This window comes from Hibiscus syriacus, unplaced genomic scaffold (assembly GCF_006381635.1).
Source record: "Hibiscus syriacus cultivar Baekdansim isolate YM2019G1 unplaced genomic scaffold, ASM638163v2 tig00112114_pilon, whole genome shotgun sequence".
NCBI lineage: Eukaryota > Viridiplantae > Streptophyta > Magnoliopsida > Malvales > Malvaceae > Hibiscus > Hibiscus syriacus.
This window is the reverse complement of record NW_024063255.1, coordinates 1,076,715-1,096,281: the sequence shown is the minus strand read 5'-3', so window position 1 is coordinate 1,096,281 and position 19,567 is coordinate 1,076,715. Positions and strand designations below refer to the sequence as shown.

At 33.3% G+C, this 19,567-nt stretch overlaps 3 protein-coding genes across 4 annotated transcripts in view; 1 reads left to right on the top strand and 2 right to left on the bottom strand.

The window, feature by feature from the left end:
* Window positions 1-1,160: 1,160 nt before the first annotated feature.
* LOC120174601 (mitochondrial substrate carrier family protein C-like) lies at window positions 1,161-8,759 on the bottom strand. The gene is made up of 9 exons (XM_039181405.1): window positions 8,689-8,759; window positions 8,506-8,600; window positions 7,128-8,360; window positions 6,208-6,628; window positions 5,647-5,791; window positions 4,770-4,885; window positions 4,593-4,671; window positions 1,827-2,060; window positions 1,161-1,694 (listed from the first exon to the last, which is right to left on the bottom strand). The coding sequence occupies exons 3-9, from the start codon at window positions 8,257-8,259 to the stop codon at window positions 1,395-1,397; spliced, it is 2,427 nt and encodes an 808-aa protein (XP_039037336.1). The 5' UTR covers window positions 8,260-8,360; window positions 8,506-8,600; window positions 8,689-8,759; the 3' UTR covers window positions 1,161-1,394.
* LOC120174602 (elongation factor 1-alpha-like) lies at window positions 8,301-19,410 on the top strand. 2 transcript variants are annotated; one of them, XM_039181406.1, is made up of 3 exons: window positions 8,301-8,340; window positions 17,586-18,064; window positions 18,175-19,410. In XM_039181406.1, the coding sequence occupies exons 2-3, from the start codon at window positions 17,603-17,605 to the stop codon at window positions 19,054-19,056; spliced, it is 1,344 nt and encodes a 447-aa protein (XP_039037337.1). In that variant the 5' UTR covers window positions 8,301-8,340; window positions 17,586-17,602; the 3' UTR covers window positions 19,057-19,410. The 2 variants fall into 2 exon arrangements, with proteins under 2 accessions (XP_039037337.1, XP_039037338.1); XM_039181407.1 differs by lacking the exon at window positions 8,301-8,340 and adding an exon at window positions 16,596-16,666 and having other exon boundaries at window positions 17,583-18,064.
* Window positions 8,301-19,567, bottom strand: part of LOC120174600 — a 30,731-nt gene continuing 19,464 nt past the window's right edge. The window contains exons 7-8 of the transcript XR_005521188.1: window positions 8,935-8,939; window positions 8,301-8,311 (exon numbers count right to left, since the gene is read on the bottom strand). The gene's annotated coding sequence lies outside the window, so the exon portion shown is untranslated. The remainder of the gene's footprint in view (window positions 8,312-8,934; window positions 8,940-19,567) is intronic.

Below are 19,567 nucleotides of genomic sequence, written 5' to 3'. Positions count from 1 at the left end.
GAAACAAACCATCGTACAATTAGAATATTAAAAATTTTATATAATTTAGGTATTTTTATATTTTCTATTGATGATATAATTTCACCCTCTTGAAATTTTAATAAAACATTTTAAAATGTAGCACCGCTAACGCAAAACCTTATGTTCCTCCTTATCTTAAAAAATACAATTGGAAAATGAATAAATATGTCATATAACTTTATATGATATAAGTAGATTTTAGTAATAATTTACATGACTTGGTGGTTAAGGTAGGGTTTTCTGTTTATGAGCAAGTTTAAATAGAGAGAATTTTTGTTTGATTGTTTTTTTGTTGTCCTTTCAAATTTTCAAGGTTTTGTTCAGATTAATTTGGGCAGATCAAACGGTCTGTTTTGATGGGTGAATTTTCCAAAAATGATTTTCTGCATATACAAAAACTCGAACTCAAGACAGAGAAAACAATTGTTAATAAGAAACTTAAGTCTTGATTTTAACCTGATTTATGTCCTACTTAGTTGGTACTAAAATTCAATCGTTAATATCTTATTTAATTCATCAATTATAATTAAAATTCTATTTATCATTTTTATAATACCTTTAAAATACGAAACATAAAAAAATTATGATCATTTTTTAAAATATAAAATATTTTATAGTTTTATAATTCTGTATACAATTTCATTTTCAAAATATCCAAAACTTTTAAAATATTTGAATGATATTAACATCAATTATTGCAATTCAATCAATACTTTAAATAAAATATTAATTAATGCCTATGTGACAGTTAAGAATTAACAAAAAATGTCATTTCATCACACAGTTAAAAGAAAAACGGTAGAGTGATAAAAAAAATTCAATGTTTACAGTTCAATGAGTAAATTGAAAAGTTTTTAAGTTTAGTGATCAAAATATAGAAGAGAAGAAAGTACAGTGATAATTTATGTAATTTGCCCTTAAAAATATATACCCACATACTAACACTCATTCATATCATGTATATCCCATCTTACTCGATTGAATCTTAATTCGACTAATGTTATTGCTATTAGAACATACACGAGAATATGAGTTCGTATGCACTTAATCGCACTTTGGTATGAAGGGATGATGGATTAGGATCATATCAAATATAACCTCAAATGAAAAAGTCAGAAGTTACAAAGATTGGTATAAACTGCAAAAGATATTACAACTTTTGGCAAGGAAAATGGGTGGAGCTTTCGACAAATTAAATTTAAACAGCTTGTTTCCATTAGTTTTGGGCAGAAAAGCACAAAATTTCCAGCAGCATTCAGTTGCTTCGATCAAAAAAGAAAATCCCAGAAGCCATTGTGGATCATATGTTCTTACTTTGGAAGGTATTGCACCTACCCGGAATTCGTCCCGGCGAGCTGATTCATAGCCGCGTCTTAATTTTTGTCCATGGCTTTCTTTGCCAACTCGTAACCAGCGAAGTTCATGGCACCTAAGGGAGCAATCCAAAAAAACCGGGGTACTGCTCCTTTAAATAGACCAAGGGGTCCCTCGTCTCGGAGTATAGAAATGGCTATTATCGACATTGATATTGGTTGGCCTCCCGGAGCAGTCATCGTTCTAGTTTTCATGACATCAAAAGGAGTAGTGACAACGGCTGCTAACCCTCCAGATAGAGCTCCAACTGCAATTGTTTCCCAAGGTTCTAGTTCCCGTCTTAGAAGTTGTTGCGCAAGCTAAAGAAGCACGCAGAACCGAAATAGTTCTTAGAAAACTAATGATCAAAACAAGTACGGAGTCTTGGCAGGCATTAAATTACTCAGAGGGGAGAAATAAAAAATAATCGTCGTCATGAAAAACACCAATACCTTTTTAGATTCAGCATAAAGCCCCATCCCTGCGACGTAGAATGGAACCTCGCGGCAAAGAGTGGCCCCAGTCCCACGGAAAAAGCCCTTTAGACCATCCTGGTGCCACGTACCAACAAGAGCTTCTCCAACATTGTCAAATAGGCCAGCCTGCAAACGCTGTTTTAGTACCTCACAAGGAATCCGCACAGCCGTTCCCAGAACTGTGCTGCAGAATGATGCCATGGATTGAACCTACAATGCATGCAAATGACTATAATTAGAGTCATCCCTTTCCCTAATCGTAACATTGTGGAAGACCAGCTTCTTCTCCATGTACAGAATATAAATCCACTCTCATAGAAGGAAAAAGCAATAGCAAAAACAAGAGGAGCAACTACAGCACAAGCATCACAACTTTTAGGAAGATATCGGTTTATTATTAGGAGAATTTCTTTCAAAGTGTCCTTACGGTTATAGGAGTCTATCTTTATTTAGAGTAATTGTTTTATTTGACTTAATCGTTTATTCAAACAAGAAAACCTATGTAACAAGTCTAAGGTCTAAATTAAGGAGGAGATTTTTAACGAGGCCTTCAATTCCTATAAAAAAAAAAAGTCCAAGGTCTAAATTTCATTCGACAAGTTCCACCTGTTCATCATAGATCATTTGCAAGGAAGAAGTAGAAATCAGGGAAAGAGTCCCCTGCTAAGTTAAAACAGTTTTCCGTAACATGGGACCGTAACAACTTGGCTTCAGAGCTTGGCACAATGGGTGATTCTGCAAACAGAGGAGTAGAGACCAGGATGACTGAACGTAACAACCCGTTAAGCCATACGGTGCATCAATTGCCGTTGCAAATACTAGAACTGATGGCTTCCAACCAAAACTGTGAAAGAGGAAAAGGGATTGACAGCATAAAAGACAGTGCCAACCAAACGAGTAGTCAACCAACTAGGCAGGAGAACATGACTGAAACGATAGGTGGATCCGGCGTTGTACTACAATATACAAAGCTAGATTTCCCGATTTTTGATGGTACCCGAAGATCCTTTGATTTGACCACACAAGTGCGGAAAAAAAAATTCAAACCAGAGAACAGCTGAGGTAGACAAACTGGGTTTCAGGACTTTTCACATGATAGGAGAAGCACGACTACTGTACTACCAGATGGAACAAGAAGGATCACCTCCACGAAAACACCCATAGTCGCATCAAAAGCCAGCTCAGATGGAAGCTTGGCATCAGCGAGGGGTTCCGATGATAGTAAGACAAGCCCTCCTGTCTTCAAATAATTGAGATGCTCAAAGATGGTAGAGCGGAGGTCTAAGGGTCTTTGCTACAACTGTAACTAGCCCTACTTAGTAGGACATTAGTGCAAACGATTATTCTGGTTAGAGGTAGTAGATGAAGATGACCCAGAGTTGGATCTGGAGAGGGACAGAGTAAAATTTCCTTGCATGTAACAACAGTGCGAACAGATGCATAGACTATGCAATCCCGAACTCGCAAACGAACTCTTCTTTAGAGAGAAGAGTAATAATACGTTAGCATTAATTACGTTTAGGAAAAAGAAAATACTAATACTATCTTCGGAAGATAGGTTGATTGGCAGCAATAAAATTAGATAAGAATTTATTTTTTAATTGTACGAGATTTAAGATTCTCTCTAACGAGTCTCAGGTCTAGAATTCCCTTTGACGAGTATCACTTGTTTATCCTAGGCAATTTGAGAGGAAGAAATAGAAATCAGGGAAAAAGCCTCTCTAAGTTAGACAGTTTTCCTACGTATTGATCAGTGACTAGATCCCTAACGCGAGACCGTAACACAAACCATTCAAGGATAGTTGGTTAAAGTTCTGTAATTATTAATATTCAAGCATGGGGTGTGCTTTTAGCATGCACCATGCATGATTGTAGGAAACCGGCTAAATATCTTAAGGTAGCCTGTTCAATGCATAACTTTTCTACTTTTACTTAGTTTACATGACAATTCTAGCAACATCAATGAAATCAGGGGCAGTTCTAGGGTGAGGAAGGTTAATTTAAGGTAAAAAACAGTAGGCTATTAAAAATGTTACCAAAACCTACACAAATCGTTATCTAAGACACATAAATTGTAACAACATTATAACATTTTGATTATTGACCCAAAATGTTGTTAATTTTCGGTATATACTCAAAATGTTACAAGATCCATAAACCATCAAATCAATTAGACAATTTAACCCGTCTTCTCTTGGGGGAACAGAAGAAAAAAGCATTCGTACTCTCATAACTCAAGTCAAATAACTCTCAAAATGCTCCAAAACCTTAGGCAATCTTTTCTTGAGTGGTATCTTAGCCCTTTTTGGTTTGCCTCGCTTGGAATCTATTCTGATTCTTCAATTTAATCCAGTTGTTGAGAAAATTGAAAAAGGTATACTAAAAATGTAACAAAGTTTGTAACAATTTATGTATATACACAAAATTGATACCATTTTGGATATATACTCAAAATGTTACTGTTGTAACAATTAATGTATCTTGGTAACATTTTATGCATATTTTGGTTAACATTTTTTGACCTCAAATTAACCTCCCTTTTTTAGAATTCCCCATAAAATCAGGGAAATCTAGTAAACTGGTCATAATGACAAATAACCACATGGAAGGAGCTTGTAAAACAACATAAGAGACTTAGGATATTCCCCATGGAAAGGAAAATTAAGGAAAGCTATGTTACAAAGAAACAAGAGAAATTCAATAGAAAATTTCACAAAATAAAAATAGTGCAGCAAAATGTACCTGGATGTCAGGGAGGTCTGGAGCAACATTGACCAATACAAGTTTACTTGCTTCAAATATTCCTGTTCGAAGACCATGGCTGCAATGTTGAAAGAAAATCAATCACACCCAAAAATGATGGAAAGCAAAACCAAACCAGAGAACAAAGAAAGGTAAACAACAAAAAATATGTAAAACCTTGAAAACTGGCCAATAATGGCAGGGATTGAACCCCTATATAGCCCCCTAACTCCAATTTGTGGAAGCTTTGATATGATTTCTGGGAAGGTCAGAGTTGATGCTTGCACTCGAGTCTGATGAAACAGAGAAATAGAAAAGAGGCGAAACAAATAATCATGAGAAAACCCTATTGACATATCACAAGAAGCATTCCATAAAAAGATAAGGGACGAGCAGAAAAGTCAACAGTTTCAGTAAGAAAACCTGCAAGAATACATGCATGTATAAGCACAAACATTCTTACAACTTCCTTTAAAACTTAAGTGCTTTAAACCTTTAGTGTTGAGAGACTAAAAAGAATTTGAACTACCAAAAAGGTGCCTCCACCAAGGGGTGGAGACAAAATCCTGAGGACAAATATTGATCTACAAGATCTGACAGGAGCAGCGACTAGAAGACACATATAACCAGTTATGCCTAATAAGTTGAAATGCTCCATAACATGCAAAATTACCCAAAGTCCCAACCATTTATCGCAAAAGAAAACTCTGCTATTGGAAAACAGTATCAAAATTCAGGGATACTTGTATAAGGCTTCCTAGAAGGAAAACCCACACTATAATGCACGTGTCTAGCAACATTTGAATGTTTCTAAACCCAAATTTTTTTAACAAAAGCCATTTGCAGCCAGTATATCATAAATCTCAATAAGAAACTGCTTTTCACCGTATGCAGCCTAAAGAATATCATCTCACATGTGAGTACTCTACAGTTCAGTGACAGTAAATTCTAACATGGGAGGCTGCAGACTGTACTCACAGAAATGGATTCTACAAGGTTTTCAAAAACAAGCAGAATTTATTATGTAAAAACAGCATTAAGCTGAAGAATGTGCCTTTATAGTATCAACTGGGTGCAGTAAAGATGTTGAGAGTGCACATGAAAGACCCCCTGCCAGTGCAGATTTAAGAACACTTCCAGCAGGTATTTCCACAGGTGGTGCAACAGCAACAACCGTGGCAGCCTCAAACCAGATATTTCTGTATGAAATACAGAAGGAATTTACTGTCAACAGTTAATCACCAATAATTTGTTCAAAATCAGTGCATGTGCAAAAAATTATACATATGTTCGCTAATAGAAAGGGGGTAGGTAAGCTGCTACAAAAAAGTTGATGACCCTGCACTAAAGTTCTATACAAATTCTAATAATTGATCAATTAGAAATAACAACTTTTCTCAGAAGGTATCCAAACCGATGAAGCACAGAGCACTACTGCAGTAAATATACAATTCCACAAACTGTGCCTACATACTATAATTCAGAGACCAAAATGCAAAACTAAAATTTGGACGTCTAGCCTGAACCAAGATAAGTCATTAGAGAACTAAATTGGAGCTTGTGCTTCAGCCAGAATTTCAGGGTAAGACTCTTCAAATGGAAAACATAAGCTCACCGTGGATCATCTTGAAGAAGCCGGTCTGAAGGCAACAGAAGCATAAAATTGCGGAAGTGTCCATAGGAAATAGATTCTTCGGTGTCTGCATTCAAAAATCTCATCATAGCAACAGCATTGTCTTCATTTGCAGGAAGTCCAACATTTTTAAGTGATGCCAATATTTCACTTTTTTGGAGGGTTCCAGACTTGCTCAACCAGAGAGAAGTATAAGCTCTGAGAATGGTTGGCTCCTTCTGTTCCATCAAGGACAAAAACTGCTTCCAACCAAAAGATTTTGAAAAGAGGTTTCTTCTAGTGCGGCACATGAATTCCCGAGCATATTTCTGAGGCAATTTTCTTTTCTTCATAGCAACTTCAAGATCTTCTAAATTTACTTGGCCATCACCATCTCTATCTAGTTCTTCAAAGAACCTCCTTCCTGAAATAAAAATGCATCAGTAAAAATCAGAGCATATCGGACATGAGTGATATATTACACTGTAGTTAGTCACATTTGACCATAATGAATTACCCAACCTGAAATTAATGCTATGAAAACTCAAATTATATGAAGTTGTGAACTTATTTAGCATAAAAGGTTTGATAAGGGTATTAATGAGTAATAGATAATAGTAGCAACGGCACGGCAAAACACAAAGGCAGATTACTTATGCTAATCTAATAACTTACAAACAGAACCTCCAAGTGCAAGTAGGATTGCACAAATGATATAACAGAAACAGAATCCAAAATTACCCAATTCCTGCACTTTCAGCATGAAGATCCACAAAATATAGAGTTTAAGAAAACTATAATTTGAATTATGCTACTAATAGTCTAAAACTGATTCTGCAATTCAAGGCACCAAACAGAAAATATATATACACATATATATGATGCAACACTAATCGTTTGGTGAGCTGCCCAAGAAACCTTACCTTCAGATTCTGTGTATCTGAAGAAATCCTGGACAGAGAATAACTTCTTCTTGTCAGGATGGTCTTGCAAAGAGCGACCCAAAGGTGGAAGAAGCTCAATTAGTTCTGCGAGTGAGACAGTGGATAAGGTGGATCTCAGTCGCTCCACATTTGATAGAGGAATGCTCAGGATTTCACTCGCCAATTTCTGAGGGGAATTTCTACCTCTTTTTTCCGTGCTGCCGGTAACACCATCATCATCACCCTCTTCATTCACTGAAGAAGCAACTCCTATCATACCCTGAGGAACACCTCCCACTCTAGCAAACTTCAAATTTCCCAAAAATCCATTTACATCAACCTTTTGATTTTCCCAAATACTTGTCACCGCTTTTAAAAGATTGAACTGTGATGGTGGAGATGAAGTCAGTGGACTATCACAATGCTTCTTATTACTTTCCTGTAGAAGTGGATCAAACTTCTGAAGATTTTGAATCAACTGGTCAAATATGAACCCTACAAAGCATTCAATTGATATATTTTTCCCATCATTATGTTCCAAACCCTCATTCTTTACAACAAAATGAGTTTTTGACTCTCTATACTCGAATAAAATCTTTGATTGCATATTATCTCTGTCACCCACTTTCTGATTTCGCTTCCTCCCTGACTTAAATGAGCTTGGTAAAGCCAGGGAAAAACTGTTAATCAACACTGACCAAGTCACTGCAAACTGCAAGCAGTTCATACAAGACCTTTCATCTCCATCCATATTTGTCTCTTTCAATCCTTTTCTATCCAAACCGACTTTCTCTTTGTTCTGCCCATTTGCAGGCGAAAACAATCCCATCAAAACCTTGATGGGAACCTTAATACACCGCCTTTTCTTTCTTTCTTCACAACCAACACAACACATCCCATTACTAACACCTCTACTCTTCTTCACACAAAAAATTTGAACCTTATCATTCCTATCACTACCATTCAAATGAGCAGTCAATTCAACATTATCGCCTTTGACATGTGAAGCTCCCCAACAACTCTGGAGATCTTTTGCAGCTTTCTTAATGCCCAATTCAAGAGGTAAAAATGTTTCTTTTATAAAGTGAATCGAATTTGAAATTGACTCAATTGGATCATTCTTAGACACCATTACTCCTAGTTCCACCACCTCAAAGACTCCTCACTCTTTAGAACAAATTCCCCTTATCTCTCTCCTTCTCTATCGAAGTTCAACAAAAAACCATATTCAACCTACCAAAATAATAATAAAAATCAAAAGACAATTTGAAAAACCCAATCTTCAGCTAATTCAAAGGGTGAAAATAACTTCTTTTACCACTTAAAACAAATCGAAAATGGATCCCATTTCAATAAACGACAGAAAAAAAAAACTCACTTTCTTGTAATGTAAACTCGAAACGTTCACTTCTCCTTAAGGTTCAACAAATTCTCCACACCAATTAAAAAGATTCCACCAATATAGAAACACATCTACAAGTATACAACACAAAAGAAACATTACAAATCAAAATAAAACCCAGAGAAAATTTGCACTAAATGAACTAAAAGGAGATTTTACTTGGGGGAGGAGGATCCGATGGAGAAACTTATGCTGCTTCCTAAAGCGAATCTGCCTTATCTGTACGGACAAAAGAACCGAATGGGTATTAGTTTTTTTTTGGGTCTATTTTATGGGAAAAAAATATTTCATTACCCAACGAACAAGAGAAAAATTATGGCTTTAAAATGGATTCTTCTGAGTGCCTCTTGAAGTGGCAACATGTGTAAGTGAATCAATTTTAGGGGTCTTTATTAAATTAAAAACAAAAACTGAAGGATTATATCGCTATTTAGAGATTATGAATTTTATATGTTTAGAGTGTTTTCAAATTTTAGAAATATTTTAGAGCTTTTAGAATAATAATAACAATTTTACATTGTATGAATTTTACGTTTTTTTAAGTCACTTTACGTATAACATCTTAAGTAGTTTATGAGAATTTCATACACTTAAAATAATAACGACAAAAATATTGAAAACCAACATTGATTAAAAAAACGTTAGACGCGTAAACAAAAAAATATAATTTGAACATTTTCTTAATTAATCCTTTATTTTATTAATTTTGGAGAAAATTATCAAATAAAAATAATATTTAGGGGAAACTACACCTATAACCACACTTAGTTATGGGGATTATATTTTGATCACTGATATTTCGATTTTTTTAATCATACCATTTAAGTATTTAAGTGTTGTCAAGCTATATGTTTTTAATATTTGACGTGATAGTTAAAAAAATTATATATTTATACATATGATCATTATTACTTATATATTAAATTAATTTATTTTAAAATTTTATTTAATAAATTTATTTTTCTAATCAATTAGTGACCTGTGCTACTTTTGATTGCAAAATAAAAAAATTAAATAAGAAATGGCGTCGGATATTGAATATAGAATTTATGAGTAGAATAGACACACCTCTATCACTAAGTAAATCCTTATATTTGTTAGTGAGTTGATACATTTGATATATATCTTATTAAAATTAAAAGAAGAAAAAAAGGAAACAAAAATAAAAGTCTTGATGGCTTCTTATGTAGGAAAAGCCGTTGTCATGAGAAATAATTTTTGATGAGATGTTTTTATGAGTACACGTTTTTCTTTTATATGATATGGGTGTCATCAGTGTCGGAACATAACGGGAATATGTTGGGGTCTTGCCTCTCAAAAATTTGAAAAAAAGTATTAAAAATAGGTAAGTCCTTACAAAATTTTTAAAAATTCATATTAAACTTTAAAATATTTGAATGTTTTTAATTAAACCACTACCATAATTTTTAAAAAATATCATTAATCCTCTCAAGTTTTTTTAAAAATTATTTAAAATCAATTTTAATTAAATATATACATCACCACTGGGTGCCATTTTGAAAATCCAATATTTTTTAATATTATTTGAATAAAAAATAAAAAAATTAAGTAAAAAATATTATTTTAATAAATTGTCCATGCCTTAACCACTAACGACTAAACTAAATATAATATTTAATAATCAATTATAATATTTTATATATCCTATATTAGGGTTTTTCTCTCTGCCGTTTAATTAAATTCTTCCCCTCCTAGTGAATTTAGACCGTCAGATTTCGATACGATGATGGATAAAAATGAGAATTTACATTCTGTTTGGTTTTATTATGATGGGCGGCTGACGGCTTTCAGGCTTAAGACTTTGCTATAAAACAATTTTACTCACCGAGTTTAACAATGTCTACCAATTTAATCCTTAAATTTTGTTTTCATCCATATTAGTCCATGAATTTGGAGACATATTTTTATGGAACTAAAGTTGCTTTACCCCTAATATTTATAGAGTAAACTACATATTTAGTATTCCAATTATCGCTTTTGTTCTATTTTGGTTATATAATTATTTGACTCTTCTTCTTCTTCTTCTTCTTCTTCTTCCTCCTCCTCCTCGTCCCCTTTAACCACCCATAACCATTTCAGACAAAACCATGCAAAAAAAAAAACACACACACACACACACACAACGACAAAAAGATAACATCAAAAGTAAAGACAAAACCATGGTGGCCACCTGTTGTCTTCTTATTTTTTTCATGTTTCAACTACTCCTAATCTTGCCCTAAAACCAGAAGTATAAACCTAATGTATCTTTAAAAACTAAGCATTCCAAGTAGCTTATCTGTAACACCCCCAACCCGTACCCGACCCGGATACGAGTCCGACGTGTCACATTGACTTTTCAAATCTTGACTCTTAAGAAAAATCCCGGGAAATTTAAAACTTTATTTAAAACAAAATACAGACTTGATCAGAGTGCTCGTACTTAATGACTTATTACATGCCAACACTTTATACATAACCAAATACATACTTTGTCAAATACTTCTGATCTGATCTTTTAGTAATGATACTGTCTTTGCCACTTCTATTCTTTCACTTCTCGTTCTTGGTACCTACGTGTAAATTACTTACACGCTAAGTCATAGACTTAGTGAGGCATACAAAACATATAATATAACCATATATCATTTCATATAAATAAAAGACATACATATACAAACACTATCAATAATCCTTTCCACTTACCATATACTCATCATATAACACATATAATTCATGTATGTGCATTCATATCATTGAGTCACTACATATCAATATGCATGAATCTATGGTATGATAACAATATACAATCAGGTCATGCACACATGCAACTTACCTTCTTTTATCACTTTCACTTTCATTTGTTTGTCAATTTCATTGCCCATGTATATTATTGAGAATAGAGGTATGTGAGTACATTGAGGTTATGCACTAATGCTGTCACCACAGCTCGTATAATCCCGAAGGGACCTATCCAGAGGTCACACAGACCCGGTAACTATCCAGAGGTCATAAAGAACCTCGGCAACTGTCCATAGGTCCCAAAGAACCTAGGTAACTGTCCATATGTTCCTTAGAACATAGGTATACTGTCCATATGTCTCGAAAGACATAGGTAAAACCCTCGACTCTTGGCATGCCAACTATACCTATAGCTCTCGTATCATATACTATGGGCATTTATTTATACATTTCGTATCACTTGCTTTCTCTTCTGTACATATCACATGTATGTGTAACCATATATCTCATATATCACATGTATTATATATACATGTATTCATGTAAATCATTTCATGTAATTCATATCACGTATATCACATGTGCATATAAGCTTATAGCTTCTTTCACATATATATGTAGTCACATAGCTTTCTTTCATGTAACCATGCATGTCATGTCAAATAACATATATCATATGTTGCATTTTCACTTAAGCATATAAATCATATAACATAGCATCTATTTCTATGTATTAATGCATACATGGTAATCACATAACAATTAGAAGTTACTTCTTACCATAGTAACTCCATCACTGGCTCATCACAAGCCAATGTTAATTCAATAAAATAAGTACAAAATAAATTGCACTCACCTTAGCTTTGCTTTGATTCGATTCTAATTCCTCAATTATCCCGAAACGATCACTTTCTATCTCTACATAACAATACACAGATTCATATCAATATTCCAATTGATATATTCTAAAACTGTCACTTCTTAGGCTAAGAGAAAAGCCCATTTCCTCTTTCAATGAATGTATGCATCGATGCACTACTTGTGCACCGGTGCATAAAATGCATTCGATGTTTTTTTAATGGGGATGCATCGATGCACTACTTAGCATCGATGCATAAATCCTATTCGATGTTTTCTATTTAAAATCATGCATCGATGCACTGCATGTGCATCGATGCACCTTAAACAATTTCTGGTATTTATCATCGATGCATCGGTGCACAATGAATGTGCATCGATGCACATTGCCCAGAACTGGCATTTTAACACGTAAATCATCAACTCTTCCCTTAATTCTTCTATTTTAAGCCCCTATTTTGACATTAAACTCAACTACTATAACTTGAACCAACTTATATCCATGTAAATCATCTTTATCCTCAAAATCCTATCTTCTTTATGAGATTCAAGAATCATACCAAATTTTCTATATGATCTAAATCCAATTCTATCACTCCAAATCTCTTAATTTAACCATTGACAAGTCAAATTTAACTTCCAATCTAAGAAATGAACTTTATTCCAAGATTTCATTTGTAAACTCTAAATCTTTAATCTCTCCTAACTCCACCATCCTTTGCTTTAAAGATGATTTAAGCTTTCCTTAAGCTTAGTTATCATCTAATAATTAAAACCCAACCTTAAAATCAACAATTCAATTATAAACAAAGAAACTTACCTTTGGCTCTTGGCTTCCCCGTGAAGAAGAAGAAGAGAAAGGAAAAGATAACTCTAAGCTTAGTATATCTAATAATTAAAACCCAACCTTAAAATCAACAATTCAATTATAAACAAAGAAACTTACCTTTGGCTCTTGGCTTCCCCGTGAAGAAGAAGAAGAAGAAAGGAAAAGATAACTCTGGAGAATTCTCTCCCTTTCCATGTGCCTTTATCCTTACCAATCCCATTTTTATTCATTTCTTGGTTAATTGACCCTTTTGCCCTTTATTTCCTTTACTAATTACTAAATAACCTTCATCTTATATATCCAATAATCATTGAACTATTTCATTCTTATACTTTAGTCACTAAATTCTGAAACTTTACAATTTGGTCACTAACCCGGTATTGCGGATGTTACATTATCATTATCATTTTTTCACTTCTATGTTTTGTTGCTCCTATACATATGTCATGTAATGTACACAATAGTATATATAGTGTGTTAATGTTGGATTTTTTCTGAAAAATCTGATATTAACATAGTATTACAAATTTGTAATACTAACTGAACTAGGGCTAATAATCTAATGTCATGCCCATGTGCAACTGCTGTTGTATGAATTCTCAGAGTCTAATGCCATGCTCATATGCAACTGCCTCTTCTTCTTTCGAAAACTCTTTGATGTTCCAACAATTTGCAGTCATACATAATTAACCAAAAAATTAGTTCAAATTATGATATTCATTTACTTGGCTACCAAACAGAACCCGAGAAAATCATAAACAAGGGAATTGTACCTTGTAACTGAGAGAATATAACCGAAAGGAGTCCACGAGGCTACGATCACAGACCTCGCACGATTTGGTCACGCCTTTTTTGAGCCTTGGTTGTGGCCTCTCGTTCAAGAAGACGATATTGGCACTGTTGATAATATACGTTTGAACTCCATATATGTCTAGATACTTCTGTTTCTCGGATCATGCAATCTAAGCAGACATTGTTCTCACTCATGTGAAAATCAACACGGTGCTTGCATTGAACAAATAATTGTTCTCTCAACAAAGGTTTCAACCATGTCGACCACTTGTTGTCTTCTTTGTACGGACCATCGACTCCTTATCAAAAGAAAATCAAAGCCATTAAACACCATTCCAACGAGGAAAATGGATTTTTTTAAGAATGTGAAATTACCATAATTCTTCTGCTCTGGGGCTTGATTTCACGGACAGTAGTTAATGGAAGAAGAAGAATAAGAAGAAGGTCAAACAATCGGTCAAATATACTGAGTCAGTTGGTTTAACATGCCACGTTAACATTCCATTACTACAGTAACAATTTGTTAACGACTGTTAACATCGAGTGATCATTTTGTAACATACGATAACGTCAGTGATAATTTTGTATCAAATAATAACGTTAGTGATCGATTTATGACTTTTCAAACATTATTGGTGGAAACAAATATTTACCCATACATTAGTGACCATTGGCGTAGTTTACCCTTTATTTTATTGTTTAAAATCACTAGTTTTCTTTAACGCGTGTTGCACGTGTATACACACACATGCAAATTTTATTATTTAACAAATTTTCTTATTTTATATAAATATAGTTTAAATATGCAACTGTAGAATATTCTAATTTTTTAAAATAATTAATTCATAATTAAAATAATTGTATAATATTAAAATTTATATTTTTATAATATTTAAAGATATATATTTAACTGGGTTGGGAGGATCGCCCTCGCCTCTACAGTAATCGAATTTGGATTAATCGGTCAATAGATCGGATACTAGTGATTAATTAAAAAATATATAGATTTAAAAAAATGTATTTTATATATTCAAATTTTAATATTGATAGGATAGAATATATTTTTAGTGATAATTAAAAATGATGTTTGTCTCTATAAATTAATTTATATTATCGATTAATATCAATAATCATTCATTTTAGAGTATATGTATCCCCTAACGCATATTTAATGAGAAATAGGTAATATAAATGATTTATTATTAAATTTATCTAAATAAATATTTTTAATTGACATAAATTAATTCTCATTAAATCCTTGGCGAGGTGAGAAATATTCTAGTTTATATAAAATGTTTAAAATAGAAAAAAAATCAAATTATACTTTTCATAGTTGTACAATATTAGAAAATAGTATCAAGTAAAAATAAAAATATATGATTATAACTATATTACTATAAAATAAAATTATACTATTTGATTATCTATATTTTATATTTTTTTGATTGGAGAAATCAGTTAATTAATAATAATATATAAAATCAATGATAATTTAAATTTAGTATGAAATTTAATAAAGTTATCAAATAATTGTTGTGAATTATCCATTTTTAGTCGTATCAATATGTTTTTTCCCTCTAAATTTTATCACGTTATCGTTAAATATCAATTTTGAATTTTAAATTTTTAAAATAATAAAAATCAAAATATAAAATAAACATCTCAATAAAAATTCAAAATTATTTAGATTTATTTTTTTAAATAATTTGAGATAATTTAAACAAAGTTATTCAAAATCTAAGTTAAATTGAATCTTTATCTAATAACAATTCAAGTACCATCACAATTCAATCTCTTTTCTTCTTTTTTATAAATCACAAATGAAAAGTATAATGACATTTTCATCCTTGAACTTTTAAAAAAAATATATTATAATAAATTTGTTTTTTTTCTTTTAACCTTTAATTTTTAATGCTTTTTTCCCTTATTGATTATGTCATATAGGAGAAGACATATAATGTAAGGCACGTTTTTAAAAAAAAATGCATATTCACCTTAAGTAATATAAAAAGATACTGTTTTAATAGTAAATAAAAATATATATTTAAATAATAAAATCAAAAAATAAAACAATTAAACCAAAATATAATTTCCAATTGTTCTCGAAATCTCCCTTTTCTCTGTCCCCAAGTATTGCTAAGTTGCTTTGTCACCAAGTATTGCTAAGTTGCTTTGTCAAAAAACACATCTCTTGCCTATGTGTCATATAACTTTTCTATTTACCCACGTCATTCGGATCATCTAATCTGGTTACGATCCGAATTTGATACCAAAATAAAATCAATATCACTCTCAGGTTAAGCGCGTGACAACACATCATCAATATCAACCGTTCGTTCATATCACACCAAACGTAAAACAAGTGCACATGAAAGCCAACCTCCACGACTTCCTCGTCCATGTAATGCGTTGGAAAAAAGTTTTCCCGGACTTTAACCAAATTATTTTTTAAATTAGGGTGTTTGTTACCGAGATGACAATAAAAATACAATGTGATTTCAATTTTTTTCTGATGAAAGATACATAAATTACTATGTGATTTTAAGTTTTTCAAAGTTAAAAATACATAGATTACCATGCGATTTGACTTTCTAAAATTAGAGACACTTAAAAATCTTGGAGCCTTTGCAAGAGACTAACAAATACCTTATTTAAGGGAATAAATTATGAAAAACACTATTTGAAGAATTCTTTTTTTCAAACGTCCTACAGGAGCCACTTCCTCCGTTCGCCACTAAGAAACCGGAGAACTAATCTATCAAAACAAATATAAAAAGGGCATTTTAGGAACATAAAATAGACAAACCCGACTATAAATAGCAACGAGAGGCACACTCAAATCCCTGTTAAACTCTCTCTCATGCTCTCTTCTATCGACTGTTTCGGCATTTGATCTCTCCCTCTCTCTTTTGAAGGGTTCGGTTCTAAGATCCTCAATTTCGTTTTCGATTTTGTTTTGGACGATCAATTTGTTGTTCTGTATTTCTCGAATCTGATTCTAACGTGTCGGTTTCTGTTTATGATCTTATTTCCGTATTTGTTATGATTTTGATTATCTGTTGGCTTTGATTATTTGATGAGAATGCTTTTGATTTGTTTCTCAATTTGGTTGCGCTTCGATTCGGATATTTTGTTATTAGAAATCATTATAGATCCGATATTTTTATGTGAATTGTTTTGATTTTTTATCTTTAGATATATTTATAGCATGACTAAATCATGAATTATTATAAATTAAAGTACAGTAAAATATCTCGAATTGCGTTTTAAATAAAAAAGTATCCAGGATTTTATTGTGATCGAGTCATTTCTGTGAGAAACTCTGTTTTATTTTTGCTTTAAATCTGCGAGTTTTATGTGGATCATTTGTTTATTTATTTATTATTTTTATGTGAATTATTTTGATTTTTTATTTTTAGATATATTTATAGCATGAATAAATTATACCTAATTATAAATTAAACTAAAATAAAATATCTCGATTTGTGTTCTAATTAAAAAATCGTCCAGGATTTTGCTGTGACTAAGTCATTTTTGTGAGAAATTCTGTTTTTATTTTTTATTTTAATCTGAGACTTCGATGTGGATCATTTGTTTGAATGGAGTTAATGTATTATTTAGGTTTGATGTTTTTGCTAGGCGACATAATTTATAATTGTTTTATATAGAATTAAAATCATTGTATGTTAGATTGCATGCTAGTGCTTGTATTTTGTTCAATTTTGCCAATGATAAAAAATAAAGTGAATATTGATTATTTTTTTGTTTGTTTTATCTGGTGATTGTTTGCACATGATTCTTCTTTAACCTTCTTTTATATTTGTTTATGCAGTTTCTAGTTAATACTCTTTAATGGGTAAGGAGAAGTCTCACATTAACATTGTGGTTATTGGCCATGTTGACTCTGGAAAGTCAACCACCACCGGTCATTTGATCTACAAGCTTGGAGGTATTGACAAACGTGTCATTGAGAGGTTTGAGAAGGAAGCTGCTGAGATGAACAAGAGGTCATTCAAGTATGCCTGGGTGCTTGACAAGTTGAAAGCTGAGCGTGAGCGTGGTATCACCATTGATATTGCCTTGTGGAAGTTTGAGACAACCAAGTACTACTGTACTGTTATTGATGCCCCTGGTCATCGTGACTTTATCAAGAACATGATTACGGGTACATCTCAAGCTGACTGTGCTGTCCTTATTATTGACTCCACCACTGGTGGTTTTGAAGCTGGTATTTCCAAGGATGGACAGACACGTGAGCATGCTCTCCTTGCCTTCACTCTTGGTGTCAAGCAAATGATTTGCTGCTGCAACAAGGTTAAATTTTGCCTTTTCCTTTGTTTAAATGCGATGTTCTATGGGTTGAGTTCCATTTTAGTTATTATTTAATTGGTTTTGTTCTAATGTTTCTGTTAATTTCTGCACAGATGGATGCGACAACCCCCAAGTACTCGAAGGCAAGGTATGATGAAATTATTAAGGAAGTTTCTTCCTACCTGAAGAAGGTTGGTTACAACCCTGAGAAGATTCCATTTGTCCCCATCTCTGGTTTTGAGGGTGACAATATGATTGATAGATCCACCAACCTGGATTGGTACAAGGGTCCAACCCTCCTTGAGGCTCTTGACCAGATCAATGAGCCCAAGAGACCCTCTGACAAGCCCCTCCGACTCCCACTTCAGGATGTCTACAAGATTGGTGGTATTGGAACTGTCCCAGTGGGTCGTGTTGAAACTGGTGTCCTCAAACCTGGAATGGTTGTTACATTCGGACCTTCTGGATTGACCACTGAAGTGAAGTCTGTTGAGATGCATCATGAAGCACTTCAAGAGGCTCTTCCCGGTGACAATGTCGGGTTCAATGTGAAAAATGTTGCTGTCAAGGATCTCAAGCGAGGATACGTTGCCTCGAACTCCAAGGATGATCCTGCCAAGGAGGCAGCCAACTTCACTTCCCAAGTTATCATCATGAACCACCCAGGGCAGATCGGAAATGGTTATGCACCTGTCCTCGATTGCCACACCTCCCACATTGCTGTCAAGTTCGCCGAACTCCTGACCAAGATCGACAGGCGATCTGGTAAGGAGCTTGAGAAGGAGCCCAAGTTCTTGAAGAATGGTGATGCTGGTATGATCAAGATGGTTCCAACCAAGCCCATGGTTGTGGAAACTTTCGCCACATACCCTCCGCTCGGACGTTTTGCCGTTAGGGACATGAGACAGACTGTTGCTGTTGGTGTCATAAAGAATGTAGAGAAGAAAGACCCAACCGGAGCCAAGGTGACCAAATCTGCAGTTAAGAAAAAGTGAACCTCGAGGGTTTTGGTCGATTCAACGAAAGTTTATCATGGTTATCACAATAAAACATCGGTTCAAGTTGGTAGGAGCATCATGCGATGCTTAGTTACATATTTTGATGGTTTAGTTGGGTGTTTTGATTGTTCACCGTCATGTCGAGGATATTGTTCGCAGAACTGGGTTCTTGATAGGCGGTGGAGAGGTTTCATCTTCAGAGTCCATAGTCTTCTTTAATATTTTAAATGTTTTTTTCGAGTTTTATAAAACTACAATGATGTCTAGCCCTGGTCTGTTCTTGGGCTTTTTTATTGAATCAATGACATCTAAACGTTTTATATCATATCCTAGTCCACTAGTTGTTTTATTTCTCTTTGTTATTTGTTTTATGATCTTTTCTGTTTTAGCCGAGGATATTATCGAGTTATATATATATATTCTCATTTAGATTGAAATTTAAGTAGGCCTGAATTTAGTTATAGTTTATTATTAATTAATTTTTAATTGAATTAATTTATAATTGAGT